The sequence below is a fragment of the Myodes glareolus genome, chromosome 9 (assembly GCF_982192425.1).
Source record: "Myodes glareolus chromosome 9, mMyoGla1.1, whole genome shotgun sequence".
Taxonomy (NCBI): domain Eukaryota; kingdom Metazoa; phylum Chordata; class Mammalia; order Rodentia; family Cricetidae; genus Myodes; species Myodes glareolus.
The window spans coordinates 19,739,590-19,758,034 of record NC_142034.1 but is presented as its reverse complement, the minus strand read 5'-3'; the positions used below and the strand labels follow the sequence as shown (position 1 = coordinate 19,758,034).

At 45.5% G+C, this 18,445-nt stretch overlaps 1 protein-coding gene across 2 annotated transcripts in view; it reads right to left on the bottom strand.

Annotated features, from left to right (window-relative positions):
• Positions 1-18,445, bottom strand: part of Eftud2 (elongation factor Tu GTP binding domain containing 2) — a 43,837-nt gene that overhangs the window by 16,250 nt on the left and 9,142 nt on the right. For both annotated transcript variants that reach the window (XM_087909916.1, XM_087909917.1), the window contains exons 3-11: positions 14,124-14,289; positions 13,248-13,326; positions 11,919-11,994; positions 11,372-11,437; positions 10,605-10,640; positions 9,342-9,432; positions 8,834-8,916; positions 6,819-6,985; positions 4,031-4,155 (exon numbers count right to left, since the gene is read on the bottom strand). In XM_087909916.1, coding sequence (XP_087766042.1) covers positions 4,031-4,155; positions 6,819-6,985; positions 8,834-8,916; positions 9,342-9,432; positions 10,605-10,640; positions 11,372-11,437; positions 11,919-11,994; positions 13,248-13,326; positions 14,124-14,289 — 889 coding nt within the window. The remainder of the gene's footprint in view (positions 1-4,030; positions 4,156-6,818; positions 6,986-8,833; positions 8,917-9,341; positions 9,433-10,604; positions 10,641-11,371; positions 11,438-11,918; positions 11,995-13,247; positions 13,327-14,123; positions 14,290-18,445) is intronic.

Below are 18,445 nucleotides of genomic sequence, written 5' to 3'. Positions count from 1 at the left end.
TGACAGAGAACATGCCTAGCATGTATGAGCCCCTAATTAGGGCTCAATCCCCAGTTTCACAAAACAACAAAATCCTCCTCTGAGGAAAGAGCTCCTAAAGCTGCATTCAATTAGAGAGCAGAGAATGCCACCTAACTCCTACATAGTCTTACTTGATGGCAGGCTGTCTCCTTACCGCAGACAGCAAAGGAAATGCACCCTCCTTTCCCAAAGCCACACTTTCTCTCCAGACTTTTCTCTCATTGCAGCTACTGCTGCATGGCACATAAGGGCCAAACCCATTTCTCCTCCTGCCAGTTATAAAGTTCTCCTTCCTGCTCTTTAGACACTGTATTTTTCATTTTAACTTTTAAAAAAGAGTCTCACATATCCCAGGCTGGCTTGAACTCACTATGTAGCCAAGAATGACCCTGAACTTTGGATCCTCCTGCCTCTACCTCCCAAGTGCTGAGATTATACATGTGGACCACCAGGTCTGTTTTACTGAGGATCAAATTCAGGCTTCCTGCATGCTATATACTCTGCTGACTGAGTCCCATCCCTGCTTCTTCTTTCCTACTTTACCACTTACCAAACCTTCCCTGACCCTGTGAACTGTTCCCCCAGCCATGCCCTTTACAGTGTTGTATTAACTGCCACTGGACTGAACTTTGAGCTCACAAGACTAAATCCAGGGCCTCATGCTTGTTAGGCAAGTGGTCTACCACTAAACCACCCTCTCCACTTCAACAGCTTCTTAAATAGTTGCAAGAAGACTATGTATGGTAATGCAGGTTTGTAATCTTTTTCAAGAAACTGAGGCAGGGGGATTCCAAGTTCAAGGCCATCTTAGGACACCTACTAAGACCCAGTCTCCAAAATGGATAAAACCTTCAACACCTGCAATAAAGGACCTTCCACTTCAAAGTTTAATAAATGTTTAATTAAAGAGTGAGCAGATAGCCCTCCCACCCATCTCCTATCCAATCTCGGAGAATAATCCCCATTCACAACCCTGCCTCTGAGTGTTGACAAGATACTCAAACAGGCAGTGCTTCCTGAACGCCCAGTCTTTCAACAGTTCTGCAAGTACCACCACAGTCTTTAATAGCTCCTAAACGCCAACGGAAGCAAGTACCTGGAATCTCAAGCCCCCCTCCACTAGGCCCCAATATTATCTGTCCATTCTTGCTATGTAAGCATTCTACCAATGACATATATACTCAAACTTGTGTGTGTGTGTGTGTGTGTGTGTGTGTGTGTGTGTGTGTTTTGTTCTGTTGAGAAAAGGACTTCTGTCACTTACACTGACCTTGAACTCACAATCCTCTTGCCTTCCTTGGTTGCTGGGATGGCAGGTATGTGTATAGTACCACACCTAAAAATGGTCTTCCAGCTGTTTCCAATAGGCCTTTTCTCCTTGGTGGCACAATGCACTGTGACCTACACAGGCCAAGAATGATGATGCCTGTCTTCATCGGCCCTCTTCCAATCCTGTAAGCCTGGAAGCACTTGGCTCTCTACTGTACCTGTCAAGCCCTATCACCTTCCTGTAGCCTGTCCTGCTGGAAGGTCACAGGAACTGTCTTCCCCTCCTTCCTTCAGCGCTCTCTCTCTCTCTCTCTCTCTCTCTCTCTCTCATCTATCTACCCACCCACCCACCCACCCATCCATCCATCCATCCATCCATCCATCTATCTATCAATCAGTTTTTCGAGGCAGGGTTTCTCTGTGGCTTTGGAACCTGTCCTGGAACTAGCTAACTCTGTAGACCAGGCTGGCCTCGAACTCGAAGAGCTAGAGCTGTTACATAGAGAAACCCTGTCTTGGAAAAAAGAAATTATACCATCTTAGGCAGCCACGGTGAGGTAGAAGTTTAAGGTCAGCCTGGGAAATATGCTGAGTTCCAGGTCAACCTGGGATACAGAGTGAAACTCTTAAAAAGACAAAAGCATAAGGAAACTGAAGCAAGTTGACCTTATGAGTCAGGAAACCTTTGATTTTGCTTCTCATGCTGCTACAAAGGACACTGAGGAACACACAGATTTCTCTTGGACCTCTGCTCATGTTAGTCCTATGCACTGTCCCTCTTCCCATTTAGCCATCCATCATTTATTATGTAGGTGCTGGGGATAAAGCCCAAAGCTGCCTGCACACTATGTACATGCTACCTCGGGCTCCACTCTCAGTCCCATCCACCCATAGTTTGCAACTGCAAAACAACCAGAACCAGTGTTTCAGTGATGCGTGGAAATGCAGGTGTCTAGATGTAATATCTTTTTTAAGACAGATTTACTTTTTTATTTATTTTTATTTTATGTGTATGAATGTTTGCAAGTATAAATAAATAAATAAACAAAAAATATGTAAAAACAAATACAAAAGCAAATCTCACAGAGATCCACCTGCTTATACCTCCTGAGTGCTAGGATTAAAGGTGTGTGCCACCAGCGCCCAGTTAGTTTTTTGTTTATCGAGACAGGGTTTCTCTGTAGGTTTGGAGCCTGTCCTGGAACTCACTCTGTAGATCAGGCTGGCCTCAAACTCACAGAGATCCACCTGCCTCTGCCTCCCGAGTGCTGGGATTAAAGACATGTACCACCACCTGGCTAGATTTTTGGTTTTTAAATTAGTTTTTGTGGATTATTTTCTTTTTATAAAAGAGATGTATTTACTTTATATATGAATGCTCTATCTGCATGTACACCTTTATCTTAGAAGAGGGCATCAAATCCCACTATAGATGGCTGTGAGCCATCGTGTGGTTGCTGGGAATTGAACTCAGGACCTTTGGAAGAGCAGCCAGTGCTTTTAACCACTGAGACATCTCTCCAGCCCCATCTATTTGTTTTGAGAACTCTCACATGGCCCGTCTCCTCAGCTCTAAAATCAGGGTAACAATAACCCTCTAGAGAAATCTCACATTGACATATGGACTCTCACTGCAAGATCCTATGGGACCGACAGTTCATCAGCGAGGCAGAGATGAAAGCTAGATAGAGTGGAATCCCACTGGGTAGGAAAACTGGTCATGGGGATATGGTAACGAGGCTCATAAACTCATTTACCATGCCTGCCAGAGAGGCCTGTAAAGCTGTAAAGGCTGACTGCAAATCCAATGAGTTCTCAACGAGGCCTATCACACCTATCACGTTTACGTGTGACTAGAGATGGGTGGAAAGATAGCAAGGAGCACTAACGGTGCAAGTCTGTTCACCCTGGAAAAGGACTGAAAGTACTTTATGGGCATAAATCCTACAAACCTTGAGGAGGTCTCATTCTAGGTGGGATGTTTATTTCTAAAATGAGCTCTCTTTTTTAGACAGGTTATCCCTGTGTAGCCGTGGCTGGCCTCAAACGCAGAGATTTGCCTGCTTCTCCTGAGTGCTGGGATTAAAGACTGGCAACACCACATCTGGCTTCTTCCTAATTACTCAAAAATTGTTGTTATTTAGACAGGGTAGAAAGATGGCTCAGTTGCACAGAGATCACTGGTTTTGCAGAGGACTTGGGTTGAGTTACTAGTCCCCACATAAGACGGCTCACACCCACCTGTATTCCAGTTCCAAGGAATCCCACGTCCTGTTCTAACCTCTAACCTACACCTACACACACACAATCTTAAAAGGAAGCTGGAGAGATGGCCCAGAAGTTGAGAACACTTGTTCATCTTCCAGAGAATCCAGGTTGGTTTCCAGCACCCACAAGGCAGCTCACAACCACCTCTAACTCCAGTTCCACAGGGTCCCAACACCTTTTCTGGCCTCTATGGGCACTACATGTGCACACTGCACATGCATATATTTAGGGGCACACACACAAACTTACACCAAAAATAAAATTCATTATCTTAAAAAAATATTGTCTAGAAACAACTTAGCCTGAAGAAAGGATCTGAGGCCAAAAGGAGTCCCAAATGTGACAATAACAAGTGATAAAGTAATCCCCCCAACTCCCATCCCAGCACAGGGCTATGACAGGAAGCCAATCTCTGAGCCATTCTGCAGGAAGGCCTGGGGAAGTTGGCGAGACGGCAGCAGGCAGAGCTTACCAAAGGTGTCAGCATAGATCTTGGCAAAGGAGCCCAGTGTGAAGCAGATGCTGTACTGGGAGCTGGAGAAGCAGACGTTGCCCAGGAGCGGGGAAAGGATCAGGTTCTCGTCGGTGGAATACATGCTGAAACAGAGACGGTTGTGAGCCAGCGCCAGGCTGCTGCATTACTAACATCCACCCAGAGGAAGGGCAGCAGCTCCCATCACAGTCTTCATCCTCTAGCCTCGGGAGGTGCTGGCCTAAGATTCTTAGATTTGCCAAAAGCCTGGTCAAGAAAGTGAATGATGAAGTCGGTCCCTCACTGTCTCAGTAAAAAGCTGATGTCCCAGAGTTGGGACATTCTGCAGTCCTGAAAAAGTTAACCACACAGGACAGACAAGGGGAAATCTACAGGATAGAGGTAAAGACCTCAGAACACAAATGAATCTAATGCGACCAGAGAGATATATTTAGGAGACATCTCAATTCCAATACAAATGGGCATGTACAGGAATGGGTCATGCTTGCCTAGCACTTGTGAGACCCTGGGTTTGAGCCCCAGCACCACATAAACTAATATTAGCCTTTTAATCCAGTACTGGGGAGGGGGAGATCAGAAGTTCAAGGTCATCCTTGGTTCTACAGGAGGTTCCAGGCTAGCCTGAACTATTTAAGAGGCCCTTACTAGGGTGGAAGTATACAGGTGGGGACAGGACACACAAACGAAAGAGCAGTGTTGCTCCTCCCCACTGTCACTGACTTTATTCTGTTTGGCCTCCTGTTGCACAAACTCCTGTTGACTCTTTCATTTCACTGTTTCGTAGAATGCAGAGCCCAGGCCCTGTACACAGCAGATAAATGCTCCAGGATGGAGCTACACCCCAGCCCAAACTTTTCAAACAACTTGAGAGCCATTCGGAAACCCAGGAGGGGAGGTGTAGGTCTGTAATCTCAGCATTTGGGAGGTTCAGGCAGGAGGCTCAGGGACTCAAGGAGTAAGATGGCCTGTGTCAGGGTTCTGCAGACTCATCCAGTACCTTATCCTACAGCAACACTGCTAACATGGGCCTCAAAGCAACTTAGATGTGTAGTTCTATGCCACCTCCCACACTTATTGATGTGGGCCTCAATCTTCCAGAACACACAGCAAAGCTTCTTCATTTACTCGGCCCACGTTAACAGTGAGACAAGTGCAGCCAATATCATTCAGGAGCAGGTGCCATATGGTAAGGGAGCTAGACCAATTAGCTACTTCATTTCTTTTAACATGCCAATAGGCAATTTTTCTTCATTTACTTACTTAGTTTTGTTTAAAAAAATTTACTGACTCATTTATTAGTTGCATGGGTGTACGGCATGTATGTGTGGGGTGAGTGAGGAGGTCAGAGAACACATTTATGACATCTGCTCTCTCCTTCCAACTCTGTGGGTTCTAGGGACTGAATATAGATATGCTTGTGCAACCCCTTTATCTGCTCAGCCATCTTATTAAGTCCTCTTTTTGTTTTTTGAGATAGTATTTCACTCTGTAGCCCTGGTTGACCTCAAACTCATAGCAATTCTCCTGCCTCAGCCTCCTGAGTGCCAGGATTATAGGTGTGAAGCATTATGCCCAATTTATTTCTTTTTGGAAGTCGCTTGCTTAATTTATTTTGTGTAGGTGGGTGTGTACACCCACAGAGACCAGAGGAAGACAATGAGTGTCATTCTCTATTATTCTCCACTTTGATTTTTGAGCCAGGGTTTCTCACTGAACCTGGAGCTCATCAATTGGCCAGACTGGCTGGCTATGTGGCTTCTTTGCCTCCAACTAGATCACAGGTGTGAGGCACCACTCTAGCTGGTCCCAAGGATGTTAAGGATCTGAACTCAGGTCTTCATGAAGCAGGAACTTTACTCACTGAGCCATCTCCCCCACCCAAATCTGAGCTTTTGAGATAAGGTCCCTCGATGTCACTCAGGCCAAACCAGAACTTGCTGTGCATTCCAAGCTGGTTTCAAACTTCTAATCCTCCTGCCTTGGCCTCCCACGTGCTGGGACCATAGGCATTTGTCACCACACTGCACCTGTGCTCTTCTTCTTCTTATTTTTCTTTTTTTAGTAGAAGCAAAGTGAGCTTTGGGGGCTAGAGAGATGGCTCAGCAGGTAGAGCAGCACATTGCTCTTGCACAGGACCCGGGCTCAGTTCCCAGCACTCACATGAAAACTTACAACTCCCTGTAACTCTAGCTTTAAGGAATCTAACGCCTTCCAACCTCTGTAGGCATCAAACACACATGCAGGCTAAACACTCAGATACCTAAAATAACAAATAAATAAATAATGAACTTTAGTAACCCGCTTAACCTGCCATGGTGTGTGGTAAAGGTGAGACTGCTGTCGGGTATTGGCAGCCTTTAATCCCAGCACTTAGGAAGCAAAGACAAGTGGATCTCAGTGAATTTGAGGCCAGCCTGGTTTTACAAAGCGAGTTTCAGGACAGCCAGAAATGTTATATAAAGAAACCCTCTCTCGAAAAAACAAATTTAAAAAAAAAAAAAAAAAGGTGAAACTGCTTTAGATTCTACTGACTACAAAACCAGGGATGTGTTATTACTACATGACTGGTTCAGACACTGAGCTGTTAAAGCTAGGCTTGGAGGCAGTTCTGGAGAGACCCAACATGTCCTGTTAGAACTGACAGGCTCATATGTCAACATGCACCGAAAAGTGACTCCCAGAAGTCTTCAAGGGTAAAATTAAGATTTATGAAACCCAGACTCTCCTAAGGACAGGGGACAGGAAATCCACTCCCAGGAGTCTATACCTTATTAATCCATTGACCTCATCCACAATGTGTCGAAGTTTGTAATAAGCATCGGTTGGGGGCAGTTTCAGCTCCAAGATCAGCCGGTCGATTTTGTTGATGCACACGGTGACTGCTAGCCTCTCCTGCACTGCGTGCTTGATCAGCCGCTCTGTATTCAGCATCACCTGAGAAACACAGGGCACACCGTCTACAGCAGAGCCGAAGGGGACACTTTCAACACATTCAGTACAAGGGGGAAATGGTCTGGGGGTGAAGGGCCAGCTGGAGGCATCAGACCCCCAGAGCAGATGCGGGAATGTTAAGAGGATACCTACCCAGCAGGTCTGAGAAGCAAGTAAAAACAATAGCGGTGCTGGGACCCAGCTCCTCAGCACTAGAGCAGGGCTGGGAACAAGCATTAGGATGACTGATGTCCTTTTTCCTCCCCACCCTTTTCTGTGATCCTAATGATTAAACACAGAGTTTTGTACATTTGGGGAATGCTGCCTCTGAGCTATACCCCTCTCTGTTTTAGTCTATTCTCAGACAGGGTGTCACAACACTGCTCAAGCTAGTCTCAAATTTGCCGTCTTCCTGCCTTGGCCTCCAGAGTAATTAGGATGACAGGAATGTGCCACCATGCCTGGATGAACAAGCCATTTTCTTTGCTGTTTTTTTTGTTTGTTTGTTTGTTTTTTAAATTTTATTTATTTATTTATTTATTTTGAGACAAGGCCTTGCTCTGTCCTCAGCCTGCCCCAAACCTGCAGCGGTCCTCTTACTCCCCGAAGCTGTGATCACACACACAGCTACAGCTGGGACACAGGACCTTTCCAACACCTGTGTGCAGAGAGTGGCAGATGTGTGGGTGGGTGGGCAGTACCTAGCTGTGTGCAGTGAATGGGCCTGGAGGTGAAGCACCATAGCAGCACCCCAGATCTTTGTTTCTAAATAGTGGTCTCCACTATATAGGAAGTCACAGCTTGGTGAAGAAATGTCTGGTTTAGGACTGGGATAAGTAAAATATGTAAGAAAATAAGCAAGTACTCAAAACATGATGAGGTGAGTCAGGAGGATGAAAAAGCCAGTTACAAGGAACTCTTGATAGCCAAAGATGAGTCAACCAGACCATCAAGATATACGAGGATATGCTCGGTATGGTAGCACACACCTTTAATCCCAGCATTTAGGAGGTAGAGGCAGGCAGATCTTTGTGAGTTCAAAGCTACCCTGGTTAGACAATGAGATTTCTTCTTGAGACAGGGTTTCTCTGTGCAGCTCCAGTGGCACTGGAACTCACTCTGTAAACCTGGTTAGCCTTGAATTCAGAGATCCGCCTGCCTCTGCCTCCCAAGTGCTAGGATTAAAGACACGTTGACACCCAAGCCTGGCTCTTTTTAACTTTTAAAATTACATTTATTTATTTTTAATGTGTGTAGGCGTGTTCATATAATAGCATCGTGTGGAGGTCAGAGGTCAACTTTTGGAAGCTTGTTCTCTGCTTCTACCACGTGTGAGTTCAGGACTGAACTTATGTCACCAGGCTTGGCAACAAGTACCTTAACAAACTGAGCCACTCTGCGAGTCGAGTAAGATCTCACCTCGTTACAAAACAAAAAAAAGGAAAGAAAACAATCTGTAAATACTTTTATACAACAGGGGAGAGGACACGTGAGAAAGCGTGTTTTGGGTACAGAGAGAAATCATAAACAGATGAGAGCGAGTTCCGTGTACAATGCTTGACTGAGTTTGAACTGTTAAATAAGGTGTCTCTGGCTCCCTCTGCTGGTATCACACTAGTGACCATAGAAATAAAGTTAACGGCAATACCCAATTTTTCAGTTTAGAAGCATACAATTCCAACTCCAATCTCTAACTTTGAACATCACTTGCTTCCCTAAATTCAGAGCAAACCTGAGCCTTAACCACACGGGCTTTTATGTTCCCTGGTTCCCAGCTCACATGGCACTTTGAGTAATGTGTAGGAGGCACAGTAACAGGGGACTAGCTTCTAAGAGCCCACACTAACTTACCCCCTCAGCAGCATCAATGAAAAGGACCACTCCATCCGAGATTCGCAAGCCAGCTGTGACCTCATCAGAAAAATTCACATGTCCTGAAAACCGAATATCCAGCCATCACTTGGTAGCATGAGGCAGTTAACCCGTGGGATGACCCGAGGAGCACTGCCAAGTCTGCAAACCCAATACTCCTCCTCTTCCTGCCCACAGCACTCTGCAGCGCATAAATTTCTCCCAGTAGAGTCCCACCCTGGGATATAATAATATAACTGCCCCTATAAGGCAGTTATAGGGGCTGGAAAGATGGCTCAGAGGTTAAGAGCACTGACTGCTCTTCCAGAGGTCCTGAGTTCAATTCCCAGTAACCACATGGTAGCTCACAGCCCCCAGGGGCACAACCTCCTGTCTGCATGGGCACATGCAAGCAGACCTCTGTATACATAATAAATAAATAAATTTAAAAAAAGAAGGCAGTTACAGTATTTCAAAGTACTCAGAAAATAATCAAGGGCTGCCCCACCTGGTGTATCCATGATGTTGAAGAGGTAAGATTTCCCTTTGGTGTCCGGCAGCACCACCGTCACAGGAGTGCTCTTGATGCCAACACCTCTCTGAAATTAAGACAGAGACACTAGCCAGTTCTTGGGGGGCGGGGCGGGGCGGGGCGTGTGTGTGTATGTGTGTGTGTGTGTGTGTGTATGAGAACTGCTGATTGACTACACTGATGTCTCTTCTTGTAGCAGGTGTAATTCTTTTTATCTAGGCCTCTACGTGGCATGATCTTGCAGATGAAACACACACACTTTTTCCTTTTCTTTTTTATAGTCCTAGGGATCAACTCAGAGCCTTGAGCATGCTAAGCAAGAATTTTACCACAGAATTACATCTCCAACACCAAAGACAATTTTCTTTTTGGAGGGGAAAGAGTATTAGAAATTGAACACAGGGGTCTTCTCACTTGCTGGCTGAGCAATATCCTCATCTCTAAATTTTTATTTTGAGACAGTCTCACTAAGTTGTTCAGGTTGGCCTCATTCTCATTCTGTCACCCCAGTAGGCTTTGAACTATTTTTTTTTTTTTTTTTTTTTTTTTTGGAGACAAGGTCTCACTATGTAGCTCTCAGGCGGGTCTGGAACTCAGAGATCCACCCATCGTCTCTGCCTCCAAGTGTTAGGATTAAAATCATGCACCACTACACTCAGCTGACCTTGAATTTCTGATGAGCATGCCTCAGCACAGTAAGAATGTCATTATGATGGCTTATCCTGTGCAACACTGCCCTAAATTCTTTAGTTAACCCTGTGTATGTATGTGAGCCTTCCATGTAGTTCTTGAGGGGAAAGGGGGACAGATAATAAAGGAGGGGGAAGAGAAGAGGTGACAGGGAAGATCCAGACAGAAAGATAAAAGAATCACAATGGTCCAAGAGCCGTCCACAGAAAATCCCCTCCCGGAAGGAGATGCACATAGCAGTCATCATACAGAGTCCGAATGTTGTAAAGATCATGTCGAGTTTTACAAATTTGAATGTCACCTCTCAGTATTTGTCTTATTGGGTAAAGTTAAGTCTACTCAAGGACTGGAAGGCTCCCTACCCGTGCTCCAGCTTGCCTTCCCACTTCTCACTATGGAGTGACTGAGGCAGCAGAAGTGTAGGGCAAGGCTAAATGGGAATGCCATGGCAAAGCCCCGCCCCTCCACCGCCACCACACCCCTCCCATCAGCTACAAAACTATGGCTGGTGGTGTGCAAGCAAAATCTAATTTCCCAAGACACACTTACCTCTTGCTCTGTGAAGAGGATGTCAGTGTAGCACAGCTGGAAAAAATTCAGTGATGTTACCACCTGAATTCAGACTTCTCTCCCGTCTGCACACCATCACCATCAATCACCTTCCCTTACCTCCTCCCAACACAAGGGGGTCCCCCAAGAGGAAACTACACTGAGGACAGCAGGGTGTTTCTGCAGCAATTCCAGACAATGAGACTTGTGTCCCCACCCCCAGATGGAAAAAGTTCCTGCATGTGTGGAAAAAGTTGAGCGTGCAGGGGTGGGGGTGAGTGAGCAGTCATTAAAGACCACGCCATGGCTAGAGACCTAGGCTGTATACACTACATTGGATCTTAAAGAGGGGTAAAGGAGACACGTGCCAGCCTTCAAGTCTCACATGTCTCGACAGTCAATCTGGCAGAGTCTGAACGTTTATTGCACTGAGACTAGCTGCCACTGCTGGTCTTGTTCACAGGCATTTAAATTTACCACGAAAACAACAAGGCTCAATTGTATGATATTTATAGAACAGGCTATTAATAAAACGACAGGAAAGAGGAGACTGTAAAAGTCAGAATACATCACTGAGAAGGGATCCCAAATGCAGAACAGATCATCTAAAATTACTGCAGGTTAATATTCTCCATGCTCCTGAGAAAGCTGAAATTACTTGCTTCCACCTATTAATAAAGTACAATCCCATAGCGGCAGTCTGCAGACAGCACTGATTTGAGTGCTGGGTGAAGACAGGGAAGGAACGAGGCCCAAGTTATACTCACATCTTGGTCATAGCGCTTTCTGATTTCCGGATGCGTCTGCTCTATTAAACAATCTACAAAACACGTCTGAAAGAGAAGAGATGCGTAAGACCTGCCAATTACAGAGGAAAATCTGTGCCCTTTTCCCCAAGCTCCCAATACACCATGTAATTCAGGCGTGAAGGGAGGAAGAGGGAAAACGAGGAGGATTATGGGACAGCAAAGGATTAACACAGAAGCCACAAGATTATTTTTCAATGAAAGATGAAATCTTTCGTGGAAAGACCTCCCTCAGGAAATAAAAGGTTATAAAAATCAGAGAAAGGCTCAATTTCGCCTTTTCTGTCCAGATGTAAACAGACTGCTCAGGTATGTAAGTGGCTCAGGAACAGAGTTCAGAAATGCTGGGATTTCACAACATAAGAGCATGCAGGAGTGTTGTTTTGTCCTCCCAACCACCCACCCAGCCACAGGACTTCAAACTGGAATCTCTGTGACTCTAAGGGCTCAGAAGATGAGCAGGTTCAAAGAAAAATCCTGTTCCCAGGGAAGCAGAACAGTTTCTCACCTTGCCGTGGTGGAGATGGCCGCAAAGGGTCACGTTTCGGATGAGCTCTGAGTTGTCCATCAGATCTGCTAAGAAACTGGAAGAGGAAAGGCAAAGAGATGAGGAACTACGACAATGGCACAGAGGGATTTTCAGAAATTTCCAGCCAGAAACAACTGTCAGAAACAGTATTCTGGGTAGAATACCCAGAGACAAAGCATCTGGATCTACAGAGCCCCGGCTGCGGTGCCCATGACATAACACAACCCAGAAACGGGCTGATGCCCTCCAGATGAGAGGGCACGTGCGTGCGTCACAGAGTACATGGGGAGACTAAAGGACAGCTTGTAGGAACTGGGTCTCTCCTGCCATGCAAGTCTCAGGAATAAACTTAGATTGACACCTGTCTCCCACTGGGCCATCATGCTCACCCTCACAGGGATTTCAACAGTAAAATGATTGGGAAAAAAAAAAGGTTGAATAAAGAAGTGGCAGGCATGGTGGATCACACCTGTAATCTCAGTGCTTAGGTGGTGGAGGCAGCAGAATCAAGACCAGCCTAGGATGCATGTGACCTGGGACATGGGAGGGATGAGAAGAATGCAAAGATCAGCTGGGCATGGTGGTACAGGTTTATAATCTCAACACCTAGTAGTAGGTGGAGGCAGGGGGAGCAGGAATTTAATGCCATCCTTGGCTATCTAGTGAATTTTTTTCTTAAAAAGCAAACAAACAAAAATCAGGCTGGGCAATGGTAGCACACACCTTTAATCCCAGTACTCAAGAGGCAGAGGGAGCCCGACCTCTGAGTCTGAGGCCAGCCTGGTCTACAGAGTGAGTTCTAAGACAGTCAAGGCTACTCCAAGAAACCTTATCTTCACAAACAAACAAACAAACAAACAACCCACCCACACCCCAAAAAACAAAAAAGAAAACAAACAAACAAACAAAAAACCCCACCACCATCAAAATATATAGAGAGAGACAGAAGACAACAGACAAAGGTTTTCAGCAGGGGCTTCCTGGAGCCATTTTTCAGCTGCTGATCACAGACAGCTCTGGTGATCTCAACACTGATAACGGCAACACCTCACTGGTCTCAAAGGCTGGCTCCCAGGACTACCCTGAGATGGAGGTCGTGCTGGGACAGAGGAGAGGAAACAGCTGACATCTAGATGAGAGCAGGGAGAGAGGACTGAACTTAAACATCCCAGCAGCCATAGTTCTGGCTGATCATAAAAAACTGCTGTTGTAATTCTCTGGCTCCTGCAATCATAAACCACCTTTTCCTGCCTTAAGAAAAGATGGCCGCAGTATTTCTTTGGAGAACTGAGAGACCTTATAACTTACTCCATCTCATACACCGTGACAGGTAACGTCTGCTCCATCAGAGTGAACTTCTTGGTTTTCACTGGCTTTATAATGGGCTCTAGGAGGAAAAAGAAAAAGTAGTGACACGTAGTTAGGAATAAACCAAAAATACAGCACTCGTTTCTGCTGGACTGGGCTTTAGAAACCATGATATATAACATCAATTTGTTTTATTCTCACGGATCTGTCACTCAGGTTGACAGCACAAGACAGTGAAGAGACATTAACTGCACGAGCTTATTTGGTGTGGTACGGTGAAACAACAGACACAAAAAATCCAAGTCTCTTTACATTTTAAAATGGAATCGCTTTCCAGAACCAGTACTCAAGAGTTGGACATAGCACCACTGAGGACTGCTGAGAAGGGCTAGAATATGCACGGGAAAACATCGAACCAAAGAGAGAGCTCAGCAGTTTTAAGCTCCAAGAAGTAGGTAAAGCACTAACTTCTTTAAAACTATGTATATTTTTAACTATTTTACTTCATGTGTGTGAGTGTTTTTGCCTATGTGTATGTTTGTACACCATGTGTATGCCTGGTGCCCTCAGAGGTCAAAAAAGGGCACTGGATCTTCTGTGACAGATGGTTTTGAGCTGTCATGTGGGTGCTTGGAATTGAGCCTGAGTCCTCTGAAAGAGCAGTCAGTGCTCTTAACCACTGAGCCTGCGCTACAGGTCAAATGTACTAAGTCTTTGTTTACTAACAAGCTCAGAGTTTCGCTGAATATTAAAACAAAGTTAATTGAATCTTAGTCCATAAACAATACTGGAAATTAAAGAAAAAAAAATCACCCAATTCATTCACATAACTTTGAAGATTCACTGACAGCTAGGCAAGGCTTCCTCCGGCCATACCTGTGAGAGGCTGGGTGTCTTCCTCCTGAACTATGGTCTCCACCTCAGGGCCGTACACCTCCTCGGCGGTGGGGTAGTACTTCTTGTCCTCATGCAGCACCACCTCCATCCCAGGGTGGTCATCATCGTGCTCGCCCACGTCGTCCTCGTCCTCATCATCATCCATCTAAAGGGGAGGGAGAGGGAGGACAGAAGGGTACCTTTCCTGATTGACAACCGCTCCCATCTGCGGCAGAGTGGACCTTCAAGGGCCTTGGCTATGGCAGCTCAGCTGCACCAAACCTGCCCCTCTCCTAATGGGATCATGGGATCACTGGCCATGGTGGATTGAGATTAAGAAAAATCAAACAAAAAACACCCCACTTTCTCCAAGGCACACATCAAGAGTCAGAGGTAGAAATCAGGTACAAACCTATATCTTTACATTTCTCACTTAGATTAACAAAATTGGCTTTGGAAAATGATCATAGTTACAAATAAAAACAGATGCTGTCAAGAATGTGAAAGCTGAGGTCCTCACATGCTGGGCAGGAAAACGGTGCTGCTGCTCTGGAAAGCTTTTCAAAATGTTCAACATAGTATGGAAAACAATCAAGCAATTCTAGTCCTAAACAGGATTTCTCAGTGTAGCCCAGGGTGTCCTGGAACTCTCTGTAGACCTGGCTGGCCTCAGGTTCAGAGATCTACCTGCCTCTGCCTCCTCAGTGCTGGGATTAAAGGTGTATACCAGCACCATCCGTAGGGTTTCTACTGCTGTGATAAAACACCATGACCATCTCGGAGAGAAAAGGGTTTAATTCCGCTTATACTTCCACATCATAGTACATTTGAGGGCAGGAACCTGGAGGCAGGAGCTGAAAAGAACTCACAGAGGCACGGAATGCTATTTACTAGCTTGCTCCTCATGGTTTGCTCAGCCTCTTTTCTTATAGCACCTAGGATCACCAGCCCAGGGGTGGCATTACCCACAGTGAGCTGGACTCTCCCTCATCAGTCAATCCAGAAAATGCAACACATGCTTACCCATAGGCCAGCCAGGTGGGGGCATTTTCTCAATTGAGGCTTCCGTTTTTTGTTGTTTTTTTTTTTAAGACTCTAGCTTGTCAGTTGACATAAAACTAGCTAGTATTAAATATAAACCTCAAATACACAAAATTACAGATGCACAAAGACTTCTAAATAATTATCCTTGGTACTATTATTCACAGCAGCAAAAACAAAAACAAAACTAGAAACCCAAAAGGAGACCAATTTATGACTGGGTAGTGAAATATACTGTTTTCATATGAACAATATTGGCAATAAAAAGAAAAGAAATGCACATATCATCTGTGTACATAAAGCTACAACATAAATGAACTCTAAAACATGATACAAAGCAAAAGTAACTGGCATAAAAGTCTTCAAGGTGTATCATTTCATTTACATGCAAATACAAAGGGAAAGAAAACAGGGCTCTGGGAAGGCAAGGGTTAGCAGGTGTAGTTTCTCCCTGATGATGAAAATGTTCTAAAGTCGATAATGATGATGACTTTGTGAATATCCTAAAAAACAATTAAGTTAAGTGCTTAACAATTAATTGGCCCCAAATGTAAGTTCTTACATATCAACTCCTGGTTATGAGCAACCCTGAGCAAAACTATTCTTCATCAGCTAAAAGGGTCTTGGGGTGGGGTGAGGAGAACATTTTATTTAGTTGAAACAGCAATGAAAAGACTTAAGCTAAACACATGTGGAGACTCTAAGGGTTAGCCAGGAAGCCAACATATTTAGGAGTAAAGGAACAATTGGACAATAAACTGAAGTCACAGAGAAGGACCTTCCAGATTATTTGAGTAATCTGACCCCCAACCCTCTCGTGTGTAGGCTGGCAAAGTGCTGTCTTTTCACTGTGACCTGGGGCTTGTGGATTAGCTGAAACTGGCTGGCCACCCAGTCCTAGCCCTGAGGATCCACATGTGTCTGCCTCCCCAACAGTGGGACTTTAAGATCACACTACCACAACTGGCTCCTTTGTGGGTTCTAGGAACTGATTTTGTGCCATTATGCTTATGCGGCAACTGAGCCATTGTCCTCAGCACTGACTTCACTTTTTCCAGAATAATGGTTTTCAACTAGGTAATCCGCAGGAGCAGTTATAGCTCAGTGTCTTAGGCTCAAACTTCTGTTTCCCACCCTGAGAACATGCAGAAAGGGAGGTTAGTTAGGAGCCTACTGCAGGAATTTAGTAGAGACAGTGACTTGCACCATGGCAGTTGTGAAGGTGGTTTAAGAGGTTGAATCCTAGAAATACGGTGTAGATCCAAGTATTTTCTAATAAATGAAAGTATGCGCAAGGAGGGGAGGAGGCCTCTGACATGAGCAACAGAGCACAGGGATGAGGAAGAATTTAAGAGCAGTATGGCAGAGATGCTACATTTAAGACCCTCCCCGGGGCATCAAGGAGGGAAGGCAAGTCAGATGCAGGACACATAAAGCTGAGGCGCAAGACAAAGGTCTTCAAAGACAGAAACCCAAGAGTTTGTGGACACAGAAGTCACCTGACAGCCCAGATACAATGACATGTATAGCGTATGGGGGTGGAGGAGAGGTGGAAAGATGGAACTCTAGTCCAGGCAGGGGTGGCGCATACCTTTAGTTCCAGCACTGGGGAGGCAGAGGCAGGCCAATCTCTGAGAGTTCAAGGTCAGCTGGGTCTACAGAGTGAGTTCCAAGATAGCCAGAGCTACACAGAGAAACCCTATTTCAAAAAACAAATAAAAAGATGAAACTCTAGGCATGTTGGCATCTGGAGGCCTGGGTGATGAGAAACCAGCAGTAAAGACTAAGAATGGTCACGAGGTAAAAGCCAGGGGCCTCTCTGGAAAACAACGGAATGATCAGCTCACCGGAAGCTGTAGGTAGATCAAGTGAGACTCTGAGGTTGGCAGGCCAGGTCACTGGTGACTCCGACTAGGACAGTGTTCAGGGAGTAGGATAGAAGTGGGTTTGAGAGCAAGTGGAAGACTTGGAAACCTGCACTTAGGGAAGCAAAGAAACAGAGGATACCTGCAGGGGCATGGAGTCAGAGCTCTTGGGTGATACTAAAAATGGAACCCAGGTCCTAATATAACTAGACAAATGCTTTTTTTTTTTTTAAATTGAGACAAGGTCTCACCGAGCTGTCCAGATTACTCTCCAGATCGCCCGTCTAGTCCTTAGAGGACCACTGTGGGTGTGAAGCACAGGAGGTGACCAGAGTGTTGAAGGGAAGGTCTTGCATAGAAATCAGGGTGGAAGAACCACATGAGGTGGTGCACAGCTCAACTCCAGCAGAGGCCAAGACTGGCAGATGTGAGTTCACGGCCAGCCTGGTCCATACAGTTAAGTTCTAAGACAATCAGGGCTACGCAATGAGACCCAGTATCAAAAGAAAAAGAAAACTGAGAGCAAGGGATGGCACGGTCAAAGCAAAATGCTGGCTTTCTTCCTTCAGTGAAGGCTTGAAACCAGCCAGGGGCTCACCACAGAGCTCCCAGCATGCATGTGAAGATGTGGGGTTGGGCCACTGCTTGAATGTAAGGGACGCTGAGGCCCAAAGGAGTGCTGCTTGTCAGTAGATGGGAGGGAATGCTGAAAGGATGCTCATTAGCTTTGCTTTAGGTCTGTCTGAGCTGCTGCATGATGCAGGTGGAGACATTAGAGGAGTTGAAGTTACTACAGAAAAGCCCACGGTTACATTCCTAATGCACTCAGCCGTATGCGGCAAAAGACTGGCTTGGTAGCTATTTTGGAGCCACCATCAGGAGGATATGTTTGGCTACTGAAAGAGCTGATGTAATCTCAGGCCGCTTTAGCAGAAGTAGAACATACAGATGGCAGGAGGTAACCAGGCAGCCTACCACTGGAGGTATTTGCATTCTTTTTTAAAAAACTGGTTGACATTTTGGGATTTGTGTGAAGGAAAACAGACGCCCACCACAGTATCTACCCACCTCACTGTGCGCGATGCCTTCCGCTCTGTTCTTGTGGGTGAACTGTTTGTTTTCAGTCAACTAAACCCCATCCCCAATCCCTCCTCGCCACTCGAGACCTTCACCCAGCACTTCTCCCTCCCTGTCCTGCACCATTAGTTTTCCCTAATAGTCATCCAGTCAGTGTGCCTTAAATCTTCACTCTGGGTATGACGGCATACACCTTTAATCCCAGCACTAGGGAGGCAAAGTCACAGGATCTCTGCAAGTTTGAGGCCAGTCTGGTCTATGGTCAGAACTACATAATAGAGAGACCATGCCCCCCCCCCCAAACAAAACAAACCTCACAAACAAAAACCCTTTGCTTGC